Source organism: Sparus aurata, chromosome 2 (genome assembly GCF_900880675.1).
Source record: "Sparus aurata chromosome 2, fSpaAur1.1, whole genome shotgun sequence".
Classification (NCBI taxonomy): domain Eukaryota; kingdom Metazoa; phylum Chordata; class Actinopteri; order Spariformes; family Sparidae; genus Sparus; species Sparus aurata.
Genome location: NC_044188.1, coordinates 25,621,172 through 25,642,669, shown reverse-complemented (window position 1 = coordinate 25,642,669; position 21,498 = coordinate 25,621,172). Strand labels below are relative to the sequence as shown.

The 21,498-nt window shown below is 44.2% G+C and overlaps 1 protein-coding gene across 2 annotated transcripts in view; it reads right to left on the bottom strand.

Moving 5' to 3' along the window:
* Window positions 1-21,498, bottom strand: part of igsf11 (immunoglobulin superfamily member 11) — a 111,558-nt gene that overhangs the window by 18,878 nt on the left and 71,182 nt on the right. For both annotated transcript variants that reach the window (XM_030404457.1, XM_030404465.1), the window contains one exon: window positions 526-689. In XM_030404457.1, the coding sequence (XP_030260317.1) occupies window positions 526-689 (164 nt within the window). The remainder of the gene's footprint in view (window positions 1-525; window positions 690-21,498) is intronic.

Sequence of the window (21,498 nt, the reverse complement as noted above, 5' to 3'; positions counted from 1 at the left end):
GTCAGACAATGAAACCAAAATAATGATGAACGTAATTAAATGATATATAGTCATAGTTCTTAAAAATAAAATAAAATGTGATAACAAAAACATTTATTTTAGATTAGATCATTAGATTTTACGAAAAAAGAAACACAAAGCATATTGATCCCAAAGAGTTTTAAATGTAGAAAAAAAAATGTCGTCATCACGAGAAGCATTAGCCTTCTGCTGCACAAAGAACACATGCTCCTGCTAGACCGATTTAAACTGGACAGAACGATCTCCTGCAGCCAGTTTTGGCCCGGCTCATAGGGCTGAACAGTGTGCTGCAGCTCTGCCTGTTAACCGTCTCCTGCTGATTAACGCTTACATAAATCACAATTATTACAGCAGGTCTCCCATAACACAAACTAAATTGGGTTGCAGAACCCTGTCTGCTGGTTTCAAGGCTTAATATTTGTCCACACTCCTTCAATGCAGCATCACTTCTTTGCTAAAGAAAGCCAAAGGGATGCTCTGTCCCTAAAGTGATAGACCCCGTACCTGTTCTGGCTGGTTGGCATTGGACAGCGGTATCACCATCCAGATGATGTTGAGGTTGTTGAGGGCAGCGCTGGTGGTGAAGGAGCAGGGCAGGACGGCTGCTTGGCCACGGGCCACCTGGATGCTGCTCTGGGACACCGTCACATCCAGCGCCCGCACACACACTGCAGGAGGAAGTAAGGCAGTGATTAGCGTCTTGACACACAATTGATAACATACATACTAGGCATGGCCGCGGGAAGTGGGGGTGCTGCAGCATTTTTAAAAAATCTAATACAAATATTTCCACAATTTATAAATTCCTTATGAATATATCTAGAAATGATTCTGACACGCGTGGGGTATAACGTGTATTTTGGAATTTTATTTTATTTTTTATAGGCCCTTCAACACAGGTTCACACAAGTTACGTCAGGCAGGCTAGTGGTCGCCGAGTAAAGAGGTTTACCGCTCGCTCCATGCAGCATACATCCTTGGCAGCAGCAGACTAGTAAATTTATATAGTCTAATGACAGAAATGAGGAGGAAATATGGCACAGACTGATCATATTTTGTGTTTTATTTGCCTGAAAGCAGTTGGAAAAAAAAAAGTCATACCTAGAGACAAATTTAAGAAAGACAACCCCTTCGTGAATGCCGGCTTTTCAAATTGGCGTAAAGTCACTGAAAGATTTAACGAGCATGAGAGATCAGAGTTGCACAGCGAGTCAGTACAAAAGTTGGCTGCTTTGGATGACGTCCCCATGGACGCCCGCTTATCCAGCGCTCATGCCAGAAAGCAGGCTACTGCTCGGCACTGTTTGCAGCTTCTCTTTATGACCATCCGATTCCTTGGCAGCAAGGGAATTGCCTTCAGGAGCGACACAGCACGCAAAGGAATACTGTATGAATTGATGCTGGAGCGCACCTATAATCTCCCTGAAGAAAGAAAGTGTATAGAAGGAAGAGACAACTGGATGTCGGACACTATACAAAATTAAATAATTGAAAAGTTTGCTCATGCTATCCAGAGGGAAATTGTTGCCTGCTCATCGCACTGCCGATTGTATGGCCTCACAACTGATGGTGCAACTGACATTAGCAACACTGAGCAGTTCTCGTGCAGTCTGAAATATGTCGACAGCAGCTTTGAGCCTCACACTGTGTTTTGGGGATTTTATAACGCCCGGGACAGCACTGGAGAAACTCTTTTCAGTTGCATCAAGGATGTTTTTTTAAGACTAAACATCCCCATTGAACACATCGCAGGATTTTGTTTTGATGGAGCAGCTAATATGTCAGGGTTTTTTTCAGCTGTGCAAGCTTGGCTTAAAGAGTTAAACCTGCACTCACTTCACGTTCATTGCAGCAACCACTCACTAGATTTGATTCTCCAAGAAACCGCACGTGAAGTGACTCTTGTGGCCGATACCTTGAACTTTGTCCAGGGTGTCTCATCTGTGATAAGAGAGTCATCAAAGCGAAAACATCTCAATCCAATGTTTTTTTTGGCTGTGATGAGGTTGCTGTCAACATCTTAGGCCTTTGCCCGACAAGGTGGTGTATCCATGACATGTCCACTAAACTGCCATTTATGCTGCCATGCTCTGTTCAAGCCCTGTGATGGAGTTGCCACAAGCCTGCAGATTGCCACAGCAAGTGCGCAAGGTGCACTGGAATGCACAGGTGTGCTGAGAGAACAAATGGCCACACTCCGGGACGATGCAGTCGTGGATGAGCTGATCGACAAAGTAGATCGGCGACGTAGCTTTTACGAGGGTATTGATGTGATATCGGCGGAGCTGGACAGAAGATTTTATGGCCAGTACGAAACTTGCCACAAAGCGAGAGAGGGCTGTTATCAAAGCAGCAGAGGGAAGGGGCGTCAATCTGGAGGCCTTTCAGCTCCCGGAGGAACTTGACAGAGAGCGCCTTGAACTCCAGCTCAAAATGCTTGGGCCAAGCGTCGCCAAGCAGCTTGCAGATGTCACAAAAGACAGAGGGTCTAAAGTGTGTCACAGTCCAAGATGTAGCATCATGTTTGACAAAGCTCCAGCCACAAACAAGAGCCATGTTTTCAGAGACAGAAAAAACGATCGAGTTATGCCGTGCCTACCTATCTCCGTGGCCTCATCCGAGCGCACTTTCTCCGCCTTGTGTCTTTTGAAGACATGGGTACACACTGCAGCACGACCCCAGAGTGCACCTCAACATTTGGACACCTGTAACCAGGGCACCCTGCCTGCAGCTCAAAGTCAGAGCACGGTGCCGCCGCGCACTTTCAAATCTATTCATGCAGTTAAACGTCACACTATGGTATTTTTGCAAGGTGGTGGGGATGGAGATGGAGTGTGTTATTTTGATCGTGTGTTCTGTGCGTAATGGATGTGGAGAACTGTTAAATAGCGTGTAAATAGTCGGAGATTATTTCCTTGTGGTTTTTGCGTAAAAAGGTTGGAGTTGGAGACAGAAAGTGTTACATTGTGCGTGTGTTCTTTGCGTAATGGATGTGGAGAGCTGTTCAGTAACGTGCTTAAATAGTCAGAGATTATTCCCGTGTGGTGTGCGTAAAACGAGTTTGGAGCTAATAGAGTCGCGCGAGACATAATCGTAGATAGTGCAGTGACTCAGGTTCATGCCAGCTGACCAAATCGATTGCATTGTTATAGCGTTACTGTGAAGTTTAATTAGCAGCGCATATATTCATCTGAGAACTGATGATGTCTCTGTGTTACAGACCCGGGCTGTGTGCACTGAAGTGTATATGACAACAAAGTAGTGAATCTCAATCTATTTATTTATTTTTACGCCTATAGGCTCATAGGTTTTTTTGTCCAAAAAAACAAACATTTTTTTCACAGCACCCCCTGTTCAAAATGACTTCCAGCGGCCCCGATTCAAGGTGCGAACATGTCAAACGAGAGAAAAGAGCGAGCGGAGAAGACATCTGAATGACGTCTTCCCAACTCCCAACAGAGCCTTGTTCCAATTCTCAGATAAATCTGTGGACTTCAAATGCGCCGCCTTCCTGCAAAGATCGTCCGTAACAGCAACAGACTTGCCTTTAGTGAGTGACAGACGAAGACAGACACACGGAGAGAGGGAGGCGAGGGCCGTAAACCTCTGCCATGTGCACATACAGCAAATGTATTTTAAAAAGGAGGGGGGAAAAAGTCCCGTTTCATCTCCCTGCCTCCTTCTCATCTTTACAGCAAAGCAAACATGATTTCCGAACCGAGCTCCTGTTTTGAAATGCTCTCAGCAGCTAAACAAACATCCAGACCACACTGTGAAGAATCACATGAAATATGTAGTAGTTAAATGGGGAGACACGATAGGCCGTCTCTTGAGTTATTCATTTCCTAAAACAACTTGCCTCTTGCTTCTTTCACGGGAACACGGCCTGTATCAATACATGCTGAATGAACATGACAGGAGGGGATGGCGATGGTTACTTCAGATACTATTCCGCTGCTTCCTGTGCGCGTGCAGCACACCGAGCAGCCGCCGTGGCTTGTTGTCTTGTGCAACGAAAGGTCTATCTTCTTAAACTAAGGAAATGAGGAGCCGCTTTCCTCATCTGGGCTCAGCTGTCAGCCCTAACAGACCCACAGAGACAAATGTGTACATGCAGCATCCTATTTCTAGACCGGCTAAAGACATTACAGCCTAAATTAAGTTAGATCTCCCCCGCAAGCATGTATCCATGTCCAAAAACCCCAATGGGAAGTAATCTTATCTAAACATGGTGAGGAGGATGATGGCACTGATATGATTACAGATAATTGATCATGTCCTGTGAATCGTCCTTGTTAGCGATAATGTAAGATGATGATCTTGCGATAAGCCGATGGTAGAAACCACCAGCATGTCGCGCGCGCGCGTGTGTGGTACGTCGGAGTCGGAAGTGCGAGCGGTGCCCACCTCACACAACAAAATACACGTCTTGCAATCCGGTTATTTAGACTGTTCTGAGTCGAGCAACATGAGGTTTTTCACATCCTCTGAACATTTCAGGCCTCGAGTGTCATCTCCGCCGAATCTTGCTTTTGAATGTCGCCGTCTTCTTCTAGCCGACAGACTGACTGTTGCTCGCTCTCTTTCTGTCCGAAAAACCTGCCGACTTCCTACGCTTTTCCCTCTGTTGGCAGACACCGCACGCCCTGCAGGCTCACTGCTGGCACAGGGGAGATAGGCAAGGCTCGAGCCGCTCTGCTCGGTTACGGTTTGTGAGGCACACACGACCGTGAAAAGGCTCCCCATAGATTATGCAAGCAATTTCACTTCAAGCCATTATATTCCGCTGGAATGTCAATATGGCTCATTTACAGAAGTGTCATCCCTCACTGTAACTCAATTTCTCAAACAGGACAGTAACGTAAAGCAGCAGGACAGTCTACCCGGGCACGCACGTCACAGCGCAGCTAATGAGCTCCCATTACCCCTCGTGACATTTACAATCTCAGGCCGTCGTCACAAATATCATCAATAACAAACTCTAAGCTCGCTACGCTGATCTGATCTGCTTCTATCCTTTGTGTGCACAGTGTTCACTTCATGCGCAGAATCAATCTTTGTTCCTATTGGAGGATTAACGGCAAAGATCTGGAAGTCCATATCAAAGGGTGACGACCTTAACAGGATGCGCGATGGTATTGGCAGCGTGGGATCAGTTTGAGAGTTTTTTCTGCATAGCCACATAGAAGAAAAGTGGAACAAAAGGAAGGAATTGAGGAATTAAGGAAGAAAGAAAGAAAGAAAGAAAGAAAGAAAGAAAGACATCCTAGAGGAATGAAGATAGAAGGAGCATCTTATCGTCCTTAAGCCTCCTGCAAGGCAGCAGTCTCTCAAGCCCACAACAGCTGGAGGGCTCATTTCAAAACACTGGATTAGGGAACCTCTGCGCACAGAGCCTGTAAGCTCCCACGACCCAAGACGAAACACACACACACACACACACACACACACACACACACACGTTGGCAAACGCTCGCACACATACAACGTGCACATGCCCTCTACATGACCACCCACTTCCAATGCGCTCATATTCAAACTCATCAGCGCATGTCGTCGTCAGTGACATGTGCATGGTATGGCGGCCGGTTAGGGACACATCTGAGACACAGAGATGGGAATGGCTCGACAGCTCACAAACTAAACATTGCTCGGCATTGCCTCATTATTGCACACACTTCTGCCTGAGCTATACGACAGCTCTGCTCCTGGAGCGTGTCCGGTGGAGGGCCGCTCTTCCAGAGTGAATACTGTACGGAGTGAGCGAGTCATTGTCTTATATGGATTCACGTGGATTAAAAAAATAAATAAATAAATGTATAAGCTACTGTATAATATGCAGTGGAGCTGGCAAATGACTTGTTACTTTGCTCTCACCCTGTTTTCTTCTTTTTTAACATTTGTCCTTGCTATTCCCGCCGAGGGGCCGAGTGCAGCACACAGCCCTGCTTTCTTTTTCATGTCTCCTGGCTAAATGTAAAGGTGTAATGCAAATGAGCGGACCATTTCACTGGATTTACCGTCCAACATCTTGTTCCCACCCGCTCATTTCTCTAGCCCCGGGCTGCCCCGAGGCACAGCTCAGCCAGACCAACACCCGGCCTGACTGACAGGAAATAGCAAAAACTAAACGTGCCGACGCTGCCCACAGTTATGTAAACCTGTAATGGATGAGTATTGCATTGTTGCTTTTATTAGCCCACATTAACATGATTGATTCAAATTTCAAGAAATAAGTGGACTGTAGTAGCTGTTTGAATATAGAGTAGAAAAAATGAACACTTCATTATTGCCTCAATGTGCAAAATGAAGACATTTACATGCAGGAGCTCAAGAACTGTGAATGTGAGATGTCTCGTCAGTGATAAGAAAAAATTAGCCTTAAAAAAATATTGCATGTTTTTGTCAATAATACAACTAATTACAATATAGAGAATTTGTGTGAAAAATAAATTCATAATCACATTACTTTACTCGTAATAACAAAGTATTCCATTCTTTTTCTCATTTTCATTGTTGACGGGAGATGTGCTGCTCAGCATTTGTGATCTCTGTGTTTTGGTATGGAGAAAACAGGTAATGGAGAGAGGATGGTGTAGGCAAAGTGGTGTGATTGGTGCGCGGAAAAAAGTTTGCGCGGTAGCGGTCAAGGACGAGGAGGAGATAGGTGCGAGGGAAAAGGGAGGGACAGAAGTCAGATAGGGAGGCGCCGAGAGAGAGGATAAATCAGGAGAAAGAGAAGAAAAGGGGGAGGAGTGAAATTGAGGATAGAAGGGAGGAGAGAGGATGCTGCTTTTTTCCCAGAGAGGCCTAATTGATAAAGTCACCCCGGGCTGCGCTGGCAGTGGTTGTGGAGTGAAGGAGAGAACCAACAGCGTGGCTCAGTTAAAACAGCTCTCTCTCCTCATTCGGGAGCCAAGTGTCAAAACTGCTGTTGATTAATGCATGAGAAAACCATACACCTCAGAGAGCATGGAAATCTGTGTGTGTGTGTGTGGGTGTGTGGGTGTGTGTGGGTGTGTGTGCTCTCACTCACTCACTCAGTCAGTCAAACTACGGTGCAGCCATGATGGGGTGGAGAACAAATGCGGGGCGAATACAACACTTCCACTCTCTCTCTCTCTCACACACACACACATGCACGCACACATTCCCTGCTTGGCGAGTCATTTGCATCCTCTGTTTTTATTCATGTGGCTCTTTTATTCATAGGCTTTACTTTTATTTCAGTTTCAAACAGATGCCGTGATGTGATGAGCCTCTGGCACAGCTTCACTGGGTGGGCTGGGACACACACACACACACACATACACACATACACATGGAGACACACCTACTGCACACATACATACACCTGTTTAAGTGACATGATTGATGATGGTGCTGAAAGCCTGACTTAAGAAAAGCACACGCAAAACACACATCAGTACATATGTGAAAGCGAGATGTATGTTAGTTTTCTGACCAAGTGTCTTCTTCTTTGTATGCAAAAGTGAATTAATTTTTAAACTCTGACCTGAAATTTACACCCAATTACCCCTTCTCTGTCCTCGACATACTGTGCTGGTAATATATATACATTTTAAAAACAGGAAGCAGCTTTAAACTTGAATGGTTCCACGCGTGATAGCCGCCTTTTATCGGCTGCGCTTTCTCCGTGCGTGAGATCTCTTTAAACAAGAGACGGGTAAGACGGAGCGCTGAGAGATCGAGCATAAAATCATCTATCTCCTGCTTCAGGGGGCAGCACTGATCACATTTCATGTTTAATCTGCATCCTTCAAGAATCCTCCTTCGGACTCGGGCGCTAATTGCGACCGCTCGCGTGCTTTAACCTCCACACCAGAAGTCAATCTGCTGCGAGGACAAAAAAAAAGAGCAAAAGCATGACATCAAACACAAGCATGAACTTATCTACACATGGATTCATGTGCACCGGGCACCTGTGCCCACACACGACCGGAGCTCTGCATCCCACTCTCTTGCAGGAGACCCGGGGGCCTCACGATGAGCTGTGTTTGTGTACGGCTGACCCTGCGATGCTACCGCTGCCCGTGAGGCACCAGGGCGAACCAACAAGCGAGCAAAGACATCCGTGTGAAACTCAGGTGGTGTAGTTGTGTACCCAGCTGCTCGATGGCAACTCATCAAGCACCACGCTCAAAGCACTGCTGAGGTAAAAAAACAAAACAAAGTCACAGACCAACTGAGTTTTTATTCTGAAAGGGTATTTAAAAACTGTATACTGCTGTAGCAACTTTCTCATCAGTCTGTTGCAGACTAAGAAATTCTATAAATCTTTTCCTACGGTTCCTTTGCTTTTTGCATAGTTATATTATATACACATTTATGAAATGATTTAATGGAAATTCAAGAAAATTGTTATCACTCTCATATCTGCCAGTTAAGACAGGAGATGGTTAGCTTAGCTTTGCTTAAAGACAGTAGACAGAGCGGAAGCAGCTCACACGACGCGGTCCAAAGGCAGGGGGGGGTCATGATTTCAAGTCCAAATCAAAAATTGACTTTCAATTTCAATCATCAAAAATCAAAAGCAGGATCAACGGTAGTATTATTTATTTTTCTACTAGTACCCTCAGTTAACGGCAAAAGTGTCTGAGACGTCGGGTCGGTTCTTTTTCAGAGATCCTCTATCGACTTTGTTGTTAAGAGGGTTTACTCGTGACAGGTTGGAGAAACTTTGCAACCCACAGCATTTCAATCTTTTGTTGTTCAAACCAGAGTCATGGAAAATTGAATCGTTGAATTCGTAGATTTAGAGAATCACGTCACCCCTACCCAAAGGTGAAACAACATGCCCACATGTCACAGCTCGTTTAGTCAATCCATTGTTTTACGTGGGTTGATGTTCTGGACTATTTCTTGAAGGGGGCACAGTGATTTTCTGCAGTCTGAACAGGAAGTAGCAGCGACCGGCCAAGAACACAATTTGTTGTTTGCACACTCTAGTTCTTGTTGAGGCTAAACAAACGAGCTACATCATGTTAATTAGTGAGTTTCAGAGGTGGTGGTACTTGGACTTTGTCGGCTTTGGACAGCTGTTTTCCCCTGTTTCCATTCTTTATGCTGAGCTAAGATAACCAGTGGCTGGCTGCTTCTAATTAATGCACACACACACACACACACACACACACACACACACACACAAAGGCTGACAATCTAAAAAAAAATCTCAATTTGTTGCTTTATGCTGACCATCTACCTGCCAAATTTATAAACATATAATCTAATATAATCTCTTGAATAACCACCATCTGCTTGTAATAAACCCATCACTCCACTTCTCTAAATAAGGCTGTGGGAGGATGTTAAACCCTCCCCAGTCGCAGCGCAATGTCTCTTCAAACCACCAAATTACGGCAGCAGGCTGGCCCGTGAATCGATATAACTAAACTCTCTCCATTGTTCAGTCTTATTTGGCTGGGGGGATTTTTGGTGGGTCAAAGGGAACTCAGTCGGTGATGTCAGCTTAACGTCTGCCAGAGGGTTTTTTCGCTCACATGACTCTGCCCATTTTAATCCCTCCTTTTCCTTCTCCTCTCCCTACATTTTTCCCTCCTCAGTCCGTCCGACAAACCTCGCCCGATGAAAAAGCCTTAGAAAAAAATAAAATAAAAAATCTCTCGCTCATCCTCCCTCTCATCCCCAGCCCCGCCCCTCCTGGTTGACCTATTAGCCACAACAGCCAACTCCCTAGCAGGGCCCTCTGACTAGCCTACATAGCTTAATACTCTCCTCTAAACTGTACTGAGTGTGACTCGCCCAGCTTACCGCACTCCTAATGCACTACTACTACAGATACAAGGCCTCATAGCCCACATACGAGCTATAGCATGAAGCATCGGTCACACTATCTGCTTACGGCCTCAATTTTACAGTCTCACAGTCATGCGCAGATAGCCCATAACTAATTCATCAATAATGCAGTGTTAAGATATTACATTTAACCAAACAGGCGCAGAACAGATAAGTAAGTAAGAAATAAGATTTATGCTCATTTCAACAATATTGGCGGTGTAACGGCTTGCGATGATAACTCAGCAGAAAGTTTCCCCACTTTTTTTTCGTACGTTATATAAATTCTGTACAAGCCTCTCTGTCTGGTCTCATGTCAGACACATGCATGCATCACATGAGCAACAGGACGTCCCTACTTGCTCATCATGAGACAGCCGTGCAGCTGATTACTGTAGATGTGTTAGTTTCTCTCTTCACTGAGTATACGGGATCAGTGTATCGCTCCTAAACTCAAAGTTTCACAGTAAGTGGTTACCAAAATACACCAGTTCTGTGCAAATAAAAACGCACACAGGAAATGAGACGAATCAACTGGCGATTAAGAGGTATAACATATGATAGTGTGACATGATTGTTTCACAAATCGGTCCTCTCTTCGAGCGTTAATTTGTTTTCGGATTTTAGTTTTTCAGAAATGAAGGTATATTTCACTATTTCTAAATGACAATCGCGCGTGCAAATAAAAAAGAACGGGTGATCGACCAAACTAGTGTGCTCGGCTGTGCGCAGTGAGCGAGCAGAAGGTTAAAGTAGGCCACTGCCCTCGTGCACAGATAAGCCCGGGCACTGGAAGACTGCTGCTAAAGCAGCAAACAGATGGCTCTGCACATGCAGCCCTGGACACACATATACACACACACACACACAATGTCCAAAAAACATCAAGTACCAACTTCAGTGGAGTACACTAATCACAAAATATACAGCTCCTACTCAAAAACATCACCCCCATGCTTGCTCGTAAGGCCACAGATCATGCTGTTTTGCAAATTGCCAACACATGTTACTCAGTGTGTTGTTCCACATGACAGCCGAGGAACCAGACCTGGATTCCCTCCGTCAGCCTCCAGCCACCTCGCAGCCCTCATACCGTCTCCATGTGTATCAGCTCCATTCCCTGTCAGACTTGCATGTTTGGCAAACCTGCCACTGTGTCTGTATGTAAATCTAACATCCTGGCAGGCATACTGATCTGCCAGTAAGATGACATGATTGGCAGGGGGCTCTATTTTGCTATTTGGCAGCTGGCATCCTCAAGTCCTTTTTAAGTGGGCGGCAACAGCCTGGTTCCGCCAGAGATGCCCATGTGAAGCGGCACAGTCCGCCTCCATGTCTGGTATGCAGGTATGGCTACAGGTAAGAGTTTAGCCCCTTTCGTTAACTGGGATAGGATCGTTTTAATTGTTGCATAAATTGCATTAGGTATTTCACCCTTAAATAAACCAAAGCAAGGTGGTTTATAAAGGAATATTTCCCTTACAACTATTGCAAAAGTATTATCCTTAAGTTGAAGCACCCTCAGTCTGACCTGTAAGTGTTTCCCTTATTCCCTCTCTGTATTACATGTCGGCAGGTAAGGCCAGACTCCTGGCACTCTCGCTACCGTCTGCAAGGCACAGGTTAACGCAAATAAAGTCTAAGCTTCTCAGTCAGCCAGCCAGCCAGCCAGAGCCTCACAGGGCCAGCCAGCAGATAATACTAGAAGACTATTCCTGGAACCAGCGTTTAGCCTAAGGCAACCTTGTCTGTTGCCCCTTAGTCAGTAATTGGCTTGCAGGGAGACACTGCTCTCTCTCTTTCCCTCTCTTTTAATCGTCTTTTTCTTTGTTCTTTGCTTTGTTTCTTTTCCCACACTCATCCTGCCCAGTTTGATCTTCCCCTCGCTGCGTCCCTCGCTTCCTCGCTACGGTTAACTCTCCGAAATTAGAGACAGTGATTTTAAGCCCACCAACACCGGCCGGGGCCACCTGGGAGCAGCAGCGCTTCTGCAGGTGATTTGGTCAGCACTGTTCTCCGGCAATAAGGGCCCGTGATGATTTATCATCCGTTTGAGTCCCTGTGTGGCTCACCTTCCAAATGAACCCTGGCTCAACTCAGTGCCACTGACGTGCATTATCGGAGGAAAGCAGAGAGGCTGCTGGGGGATTTATTCCTGTATCTGATGTCAGATTGTTAAAGTGGTTGAATTTAGAATTTTTAACTACTTAACATATGACCTATCTTTATTTTTTAATTACTAAAAAACTCTGTTCTTTTAAGCCCTTTATTTTTTTTAGGCAGGTTAAGTGTTGCTAAGTGTTGCATCCTGCTCCACACTCGCATGGTGCAGCTCCCTGCATTCATACTGAGACTGAGCCGACTGAACGCTTTGGCCGTGGACCACATCATAAAGCATCTGCATGTTAAGGCAAATACATGCAGTAAATTTGTTTTATTTGTCGGGCAACTATGAAACACAGAGCAGTGTAATAGAGGAACTTGAGGGTACGTGGTGGCTGTCTGGGCAAACACAGGTGAGGATGCATTCACAGTCGCCAGGATCAAATGCTGGCAGTTAACTTTCTGCAAATCACTGATATGTTCAGATGTACACGTGTCATTGGCTGCGTCCCATATTGACGCTTTTCCAATACGCATCACATCAAATTCACATTACATGCTTAATGTGACCAGACTGTCATATCTGGAGGTGGAGGCGACAGTGGCTGCCAGGCCAGTGACAGCGGTTCAACATTCGTATGCATGGCGCCGCTTGATAATTTTAAGCAGACCATGGGGCATATTCCAGCCGTGTTTGAAGGGACAAAACAGGTATTTTAAGCCGAAACATGACCTTTTCCTCACCCTTACCAAGATGATTTTGTGCCTGTAACTAACCGGAGCTTAAGCACAGTGTTGTCATGAGATAACATAGAACACTCAAGCTGAAGAAGCGCACATGTAAAGGTTCAAAATAGCCGTGGTTCTTGCAGAAATGTACTTTGTCAACATTAATTCCAGTGATTGGGTTGGGATTCGTGCGACAGTGGGGTTAAATTAATGATGGAGTGATGGGAGTGCGGAGAGTGAAGAGAGGGAAAACAGAACCAAGCACCAAAGTAAACCTTTTTAACAGCCTGTGCCAACACTCAACACACATTCAGCTGTTAATCCATCACGCAGAGGCTGTCTTTCATTTAGTTTCATCTATTCTATTTAGTTTTTTTATGATGTTTCAGATTGGTACAATCACTCAGATTCTCTGGTAGCCTTTTAGTCGACATCTTTCCGCAGAAACAATGTAAAAATGCCTCTTTAAAAGCCATAAGGGCGGTGGAGACGGTGTGTCTGACCAGTCCCAAATTAGTGTGCGTTCTGAGGACAGCATGACGTCAATCAGTCAGACAAGGAGGAAGTCAATCAGGGAGCTGTAGTCCAGACCAGACCAGACCCCACAGAGCTCCAACCACTTCAACATCTCTCAAAGGAAAAAGAAAAATGGCACATGTCGTGACCTGTCTTTCTCTCTTTTATTTCCTTCGTCCTTCCTGTCATCTGACCTTTCCACCATTCCTACTGATTAGTAAAAACAACACACCCTATGTTTAAGGTTAGTATCGTCAAACTTGTGCTATATTTGAAAGCACCGAGAACCCTTGGACTGCACTTCACCAGCTGTCACACACACACACAGACGCACACACACGCACACACACATACACACACACACAACACACACACACACAGGCGTGACTTGAACTTTATTTCCCCCAGTGTCGAACAGGTTTGCGATCTCCCTGTGGACAGCTGCTCTCAGCTGACTCCACCATGACACACGACCAGCCAAGTGATGCATGTCGCTGTTTAGAGAAGAAATAACAACAACTATCGATTCCTCTCAGAGAGACCATTCTGATCTCATTTAGAAATCTTTTGGCTTCCTCCACTGTCTCATTTTTCAGACGCCATTTATACACCAGCACAGTCATCTGTTGATTAATTGTTTGAGTGGATCCAGGAACAGGGGAGGGGGACGGGCTGACACAGATTCTTTCAAAATAGACATTTCCTATTTCCATTTCTGTGTAAACAAGAACTCTCCACGAGTAGTGCACTGATGAAATTGTGCAGTTCATGAGAGAAGTCATGAGAAGTGTATTTCATGCGATGCTATGACTGGAAATAAATAATCATTCCCACGATAGCAAAGCTCAGCCTTCTATTTACTTTATTGCATTAAACGAATGCGTTAGAATGTAACTTAAAGGAGAACTTCTGCCTTTTTTAACCCATATCCCTGTTGATCAAGGTTACCGAGTGCTGTCATTAGGAAATATAACGAGAACATTTGGCACAATATTTAACGAGTATCAGAACGGCAGCTAAAGCGAACCTATGGGGGCAGACATAACCAAAAGTGAAACTTAAGGATGTCTGCCCTGATAGGTTCGCTTTAGCTGCCGTTCTGATACTCGTTAAATACTGTGCAAAACAATTCACGTTATTTTTCCGACTGACAGCACTCGGTAACCTCGATCAACAGGGATATGAGTTAAAAACGGCCGAAGTTCTCCTTTAAATACCACTGACGGAATGTAACTAAATACATTTAATAAAGTACTGTACATTAGTACATTTTGAAGGTATTTGTACTTTACTTGAGTATTTGAGTACTACTTTCTGATACTACTATACTTCTACTCTATTACATTTCCAGGGCAAATATTGTACTTTTTTACGTCACTTCTTTTATTTGATGAGCTACTAATCACTTTGCAGATTTTATGCACTTCCAGATTATGATTTTATGAAAATATGTTGTGCAGAACATTGATTGTATTATTTTGTTTTTATAACAACTTTTGATTTGGTCCCATGGATGGAATGAAAACTAAATACATTTACTCAAGCACTGTACTATAATTTACATGTGCTTTAATTGAGTATTTACATTTTCAGCTACTTTATACTGCCACCCCACTAGATGTTGGACACAACTACTGTACTTTTTATTCCACTACATTTATAAGATACTTTTGGTTACAAGTTACTTTGCAAGTTATGCTGCATCAGAGCCAAAGTGGGACATTGTTAAATTAATTCATTTTTATCTGCAGTTAGAGTAAGAAAACACAGAGCATGGGTGTGTAATTTACTTTTATTTGTACTTTTGATACTTAAGTATATTTACTATCAGATACTTAAAGACTTTCAGTCAAGTGCTATTAATATGGGGGAATTCACCCCTTATTATATAATAAGGTCAGTACACTGTTTCACAGAGCAGTTAGCTGTTAGTTCTTAATATCCAGTCAACTTGGAATGAGTGAGAAATATCAAAATATCCTTAATAACTAAAATGCAAATGAAATAAATTCACACAAACAAAAAAATTAATCAAAACAAAAGAAAACAACACTGAGGTGCTGTGCCAATGTCTTATAAAGGTAGGAAAACCCTGCTAGTTACTGGCATCATGTGGCTAAAATGTATAACAAAATAACATATAAATAAAATGGGTCAACGAAGATGATCGAGTTCATGCACATCGGTAATTCTGATAAGATAAGAAATATATACAATGAGATGCGCATGATGAGTTGATCATTATCTCGACAGGCCTGAACTATGTCATTACTTTGCTGTCTCTTTGATTTCTCCTCTCTTTTTTATCCCTCCACCAGCGCTGATCTACTACTGATCAGAAGTAAATAAAAAAAAAACAAAGGTACGTACTGTATGAAATAGTTATTCAGAAAAAAAAACAAAAAGAAGTCAGCGCAAGGAGTTCTTTCGCTCCACCCCTTTGAAGTGTGCTTATGCTGAGGTGTTGACCGGCATGGTGATGCTTTTCTTACTTATTCTGCTGTTTGATGTTTGATGTAGGTCAAATGCTGGCTCAGCAAAACACTGAGAACCAGCCTACATCCTCATTCTGCACACTGGTCAAATTTACATCCCATTTCATTCAGAGGAAACTTTTACTGTACAGTAACACGCACACACACACACGTGCGCGCGCTCACACACACACACACACCTCTGTCGGTCTTCTACTATTCAGCAGAAAAACAGCTCTTAAAAAATACACAAACACGCTGAGTCGGCTCTCTCAAGTCAACGAGGGCTCTTTCCCAGACAGCAAAAGAACCGGGAAGTCAAAGTCACCACCGCCAAAGCCCGATCACTGAAGAGAACTTTCATCGCACTCTGATCTGATCTGTCAAAGCCAACTCTCTTAGTCGCCGACCAGCTTTCAGTTCACTCATACAGAAAAGTAGAAAAGACACAACTGACCTTTAGTTAACTCTAAAAAACTGTGATATGCTGTTGGCCTGTATCAGCATCATAAATGAATGGTGATTGCATCACATTGTACAACGGCTTTTACTTTTATGGCAATGAAGTGTATTTAAATACTCCAATGTGTACATTATCACAGGAGTCACAGCTTTAAAGAAGCATTTCACCCCTGGAAACATGGTCTTGTCTGTTTCTGCAGGAGATAAATATGTATTGAAATATTATCGAAATTGGTGCCACCAGAGAAACGAAAAAAAAAAGGCTGTTGCATTCTCTTTTGCTCAAGCAGAAACCCCACAACAACCAGGACCAATCAACAATCCCCCCGGTGGGCGATGTACTGCGAGTCGGGCAGTGCTCGGCGCTCTGGTAAGTCCGCTTTGAAACAGGAAACAACATGGTGGCCAACTGGCAACAGACAGTCTTGTGTAACAGTTAAACGGTACACTTAAACATGTTTTCTGAGACATTTTCCACAAGAAATAGGCAGTGCAGCACTTCCTCCCCTTACGTTCTGACCTGAGCTTGGTGAAATACCCCTTTTTTGATCTCAGAGGTGAAGCTCTCCCTCTCTCTCGATCTGACTTCTACACTCTGTGTCAGTGGAGGTACAGGCGTAAAACAAGTGTGGAAGTACAATCTTGAAGCCAAATGACGCAAAGCACGTCGCTTGGCAGAGTTTTACCAGCAAATGGGCGTAGATCTCTGGCTGCTGGCAACATATAGAGGTGGCTACCATCATTAATTTGCGCACACAACCCACGTCGTCCTGCCACAAGTCTACCCACTGACTACAAACTGCTGAATAACACTTAGAGGGAGGCACTTATTCACTTTAAGCCCCATTGAGAACTCCGAGCATCCTCACTGTAAGTTTTTTGTCGCTCCTACAGCCAGCGTGGCTGCACTCTGGGAGTTAGATAATGCTGTTGTCAGTCGGTGACCTCTTCCTCGGTAACAGGCGCCGCGTAAGCCTGTGTGTGTATATATGTGTGTGTGTATGCATGCGCTCGATGGAGCAGAGCCCCAATGCCGAGCACATCTGCTCCGGACGCCCCTGGCACTGCCATATGGCTGGCAAATACGCCTCCTACTCCTCCTCCACAAAAGGGAGAGTTCGCAATGAAAAGAGAAAATGAGTGAAAATGAGCGTGTGTGCGTGTGCGTGCATGGCAGAGGAGGAAAAAAGAAAAAAAGCGTGTGCGAGACAGCACGAGGGAAGGAAGGCAGAAGAGAGTAACAGCTGACGAGTGAGGAGCGGCACGTGCTGCCTATTAGGCTCAGCGGACAGATCCACCCCACCTCCGAAAACACACTAATGTTTTAAACACCTCAACACGACTGCATTCCTATATCCACACCAGGCCGCGGCCAAAAACCGATTACGGAACGACTTACATCTCAGCCAAGTCTTTACCTTATTGTTGAGTTTCACCTTTATACGTATCGGACTCTTTATGAAGCCCATATAAAACCTGAATGCTAAAAGAAACCGTTAAGCCAACGTCATTGACTTCTAACAGAGCTGAAGGGCCACGGACACAGTATGGACTGTATGAATCAAGGAACTTTTCATTTTAAAGAGATGTGCCGCTTAAACTGTCACCCCTTATGACTATGATGGCAAAACATCTGTTTTACACCGACACCCCTACAACGCCAAGGGATCGTGAAACCTGGGCCAGAGGAGACACAGGAAATGTAAGTGGGTTAAATGGAAAGAAAACATGAATTACTCATCATGTGCGTCTAACCAGCCCCCCCATCTCCTCCATAAGAGCATGTGGATCATGTGTGCGCCATACCGCATCGCACACAGCTTCAACAAGTGCACTTCAAGCTATTCAGTTTTTAACATTTCAAAGGCCGGGGCATGCACCAAAGTTTAGCGCCTTGCTTATATCTGACATGCGGCTCCTTTCGAGCGTGGTGCACCGTATCAGAAGGCACCGGGCGCCGCTTCACACTCCTTCCTCCCGCTCTCCTCGTCCTCCTCCCCATCTCCTCTTATCTTCTCCAGCTCGTTCTCTTCGCCGCTCCCTCCTCTGCTGCCTTGGGCGTTTTCGCGAAGGCTGCGTTAATATGAGGAAATCAATACCTTCACTACGTCGGCTGTCGAGGGGCAGGTCAGAGACTTGGTGGTGGTGGTGGTGGTGGTGGGGTGATGTTGTGGTGGAGCTGCGTGCTTGAGAGTGGGAGGGATATGTTGCTCGATAAACGCAAGCCCATTGATCTTTCCTGCACGTCTTTGTGTGCGCGAGGGTCCACTGAGACTCCTCAGGGCCTGACTGACAGGCGGTGAGCTGGTTCTGGGCCTCAGAGGCGGACTGAGTGTGTGTGCGCGTCTCCATGTTTGTGTGTAACTGTGGTTATGTGAGTCTTGTGTACAAACTGTATCAGAGCCTGGTTATATTGCTGCTGGCAGAAGAAGTCATAACCTTTACTTTAGTAGAGAATATAATGCAACTGTGTAAAAGAGAAACTGCTCATGTGCGTTATAGTCTCATATCTCATATACTTTTACTGCTGCTGCAATAACATTGATGCACTTCAAAGGCTTAGATAGTTTAGTTTCGTTTATATACTGTTTACAAGAGTTCCCAACTTACCAGCAAAGCAGGCAGCCACCCCCAAACAGTCATTTGTCATTTGATATAAACCCAAAAGATGGGGCCTTGTTGTGGCTGTATCACTATGTCAAATCACTTTTATCCATATAGCCCGAAATCACAATTACGTCGCCTCAGTGGGCTATACAAACTGCACGGTGAACGGCATCCTCTGTGGTTAAACACTCGATTCGACTGAGGAGAAACAGGTCTTGTTGAGAGAGAAAAAAAAACAAAACAAATGGGAACAGGGAAAAAAAGATGGAAGAAACCACAGAAAGAGCCACAGAGGAGGGATCCCTCTCCCAGGATGGACAGAGATGCAATAGATGTTGCGTGCACAGAACAGAACAACAAAAGCACAGTTAACAAACTGCCTTGGCAAAATATCTGATGTAATACTGAGGCCCTGCCCGGCCGGTGTCACACATTCATTCAGTCCTAGTGGTTTGAAATACTGGCAGCATGTTATGTTAAAGGTAATAAGTGGGGTAATAGTTAGATATTAAAGAGGTAAGAATTAGCACTATGTAAATACAAAAGTAATAATAGCAACAATGTTTATATCCGTGCTTATTTGCTAACAATATGGCAATCTACTGACAACAAATCTGGTTTTATCAGTGCAATATTTGGATTAAAAAACAGCAATATGGAATTAGCAACGACCATAATCTAATGTTGATATTAATTTTCTCTTTATGTTCCAGAGTTTCCCTTTTAGTTCAGGTTATTACTGTATAAATGATGTGTTGAATGCTGTGTCTAACCCTAACCCTTGACTGTTAACACTTTTCTATGCAATAACCATGCCAATAACATTTATTTAAAGGGAAATCTAAACTAACAAGCGTTAAAGCTTAAAGGTACACACTTCGACAGTAGTTGTATTTGTGTACTTGCTTGTAGACACTGAGCAATATATCAGTTGGTGCCCATATTATCAACTGATATTTGCCAATCACAGATATATCAGTATTGGCGTATTGTCCTTTAAGCACCAGTATGAAACTCATAATTATTGAATTCCCTGAGAATTTTACTTTTTTAGTGCACTGATCCAAAGTTAATAGATTGTCGTCGCTGTGACTGTAAAATATTGTGCCTCTGCCAAAATATTTGTCCGTAGAGTTTGATAACCAAATTTGAGCGATCGCTTCAAAAGAATGTGTGTGTATCAGACATATCTAACCCAATCACCGGCATAAATGTTAACTAAGTAAATTTTTTTTAAAAAAGCCACAAAAGTTCAAAACGGAACGTTTGTTTATGCGGGAACATTTCCATGGCTCTCTCATCACAACACTGTGCTAATGCTCTGCTCAGGTTTGGGACATAAAACACTTGGTGGGGCTTAGGACAGCACCATGGTTTGGCTTAAAATACCTGTATCGGTCGCCACGATTAGGGAGTGAAAAATAGCCAGTTTTGGATTGCCACGAACATCACAGCTCTCCTTAAAGAACAATACATTTTTTACGTGACAAAAATTGATGGCAATAGCCCTAAACATTATTTAAAAACACTGTGGTTGGCCATTTGCCAGCCTTGTTGGCTGTAACAAGGCCACCACCTGATGTGAAAGTCAGCTAATCGGCATTTTATCTGGATGTGATATAACATTGTTGCTTCACATATCAACCTTAGATGTATCTGTGGTTTGCCCAAATGTTAACTGCTAACATTATACCCTGGCGACTGGGCTATCTGTTACTCCCCAATATCAGCATCAGTCATAAAAAAAATCTGGTACCAGTCATCTCTCTACACTCTACTTGGTCTTATCATTTGAACACCTAACCTTACAGACCTATACGTATAGTCAGGTTTTTTCATATAGGTATATGCAGGGAGCCATCGAAGATTATCCCTCTGTGATCTCACACTCTCTCCAGCTCTGGCTCTGTGTGCCTCTCCCACTACTGTATATTTTGTCTGCGAAGGAAAATCCATATGAGCTGGGCAGCAGGACCGTGGTATTATTAATGGGGCTTAACATCCATCTGAGGGGGGTTTAAAACGTTGAAGGCTTGATGTGTTCGCCTTAACGTTTCACTCAAAGCAGAGAGAAATGGCGTTGTCACAGAAATAGCAGACTGGCAGCCGGCTCGATATTCCAGAATTTGCGGGTAAAGAACGACACGGGAGGGTGGGGATGGCTAACGAGACCCCCACGAGGAGGCGCGCGAGGTTACTTACTAATATTTGCATGTGGGCACTCGCCTGGATTCATTCGCCGAGACGTCAGATGTGGTTGCGAGTTCAGCAGAGTTGCGAAGAGTTAACAGCGCTCGCACACCCTTTCTTCGAGATTCTTTGTTTTAGTCTATTCTCATGTCTCCGCACAAGCTCTCTCTCTCACACACACACACACACACACAAATAACACACCCCTCAATAATCAGTTGAGCTATTCACCGCTCCGGGCTACACACAGAATGAACGCATTCATCACATAATTACTGTGGAGGCAGTCACACACTTCATCAGTCTATTCCTGGTCTCGAAAGAGCCCCGGAGAGAACAGTGAACGCATATACGATTTTTCCAAAAGATATTATGAGATCCTTGTATCTCCATCTGAGGAAGAGTCAAAGGAGAGGAGCAGGATTTACAAAGCATCAAAGTGACATCTTGACTGATTCACAAGTCTACGCTCAGGCCGCGTAGTTGAAAGAGGAGGGATTCAAGGCAGGCGGATGCTGGCATGATCGAAAAAGACTGATAAATCTTTAAAAAAAAAACCCTCTCCCATTCCGAGAAATCT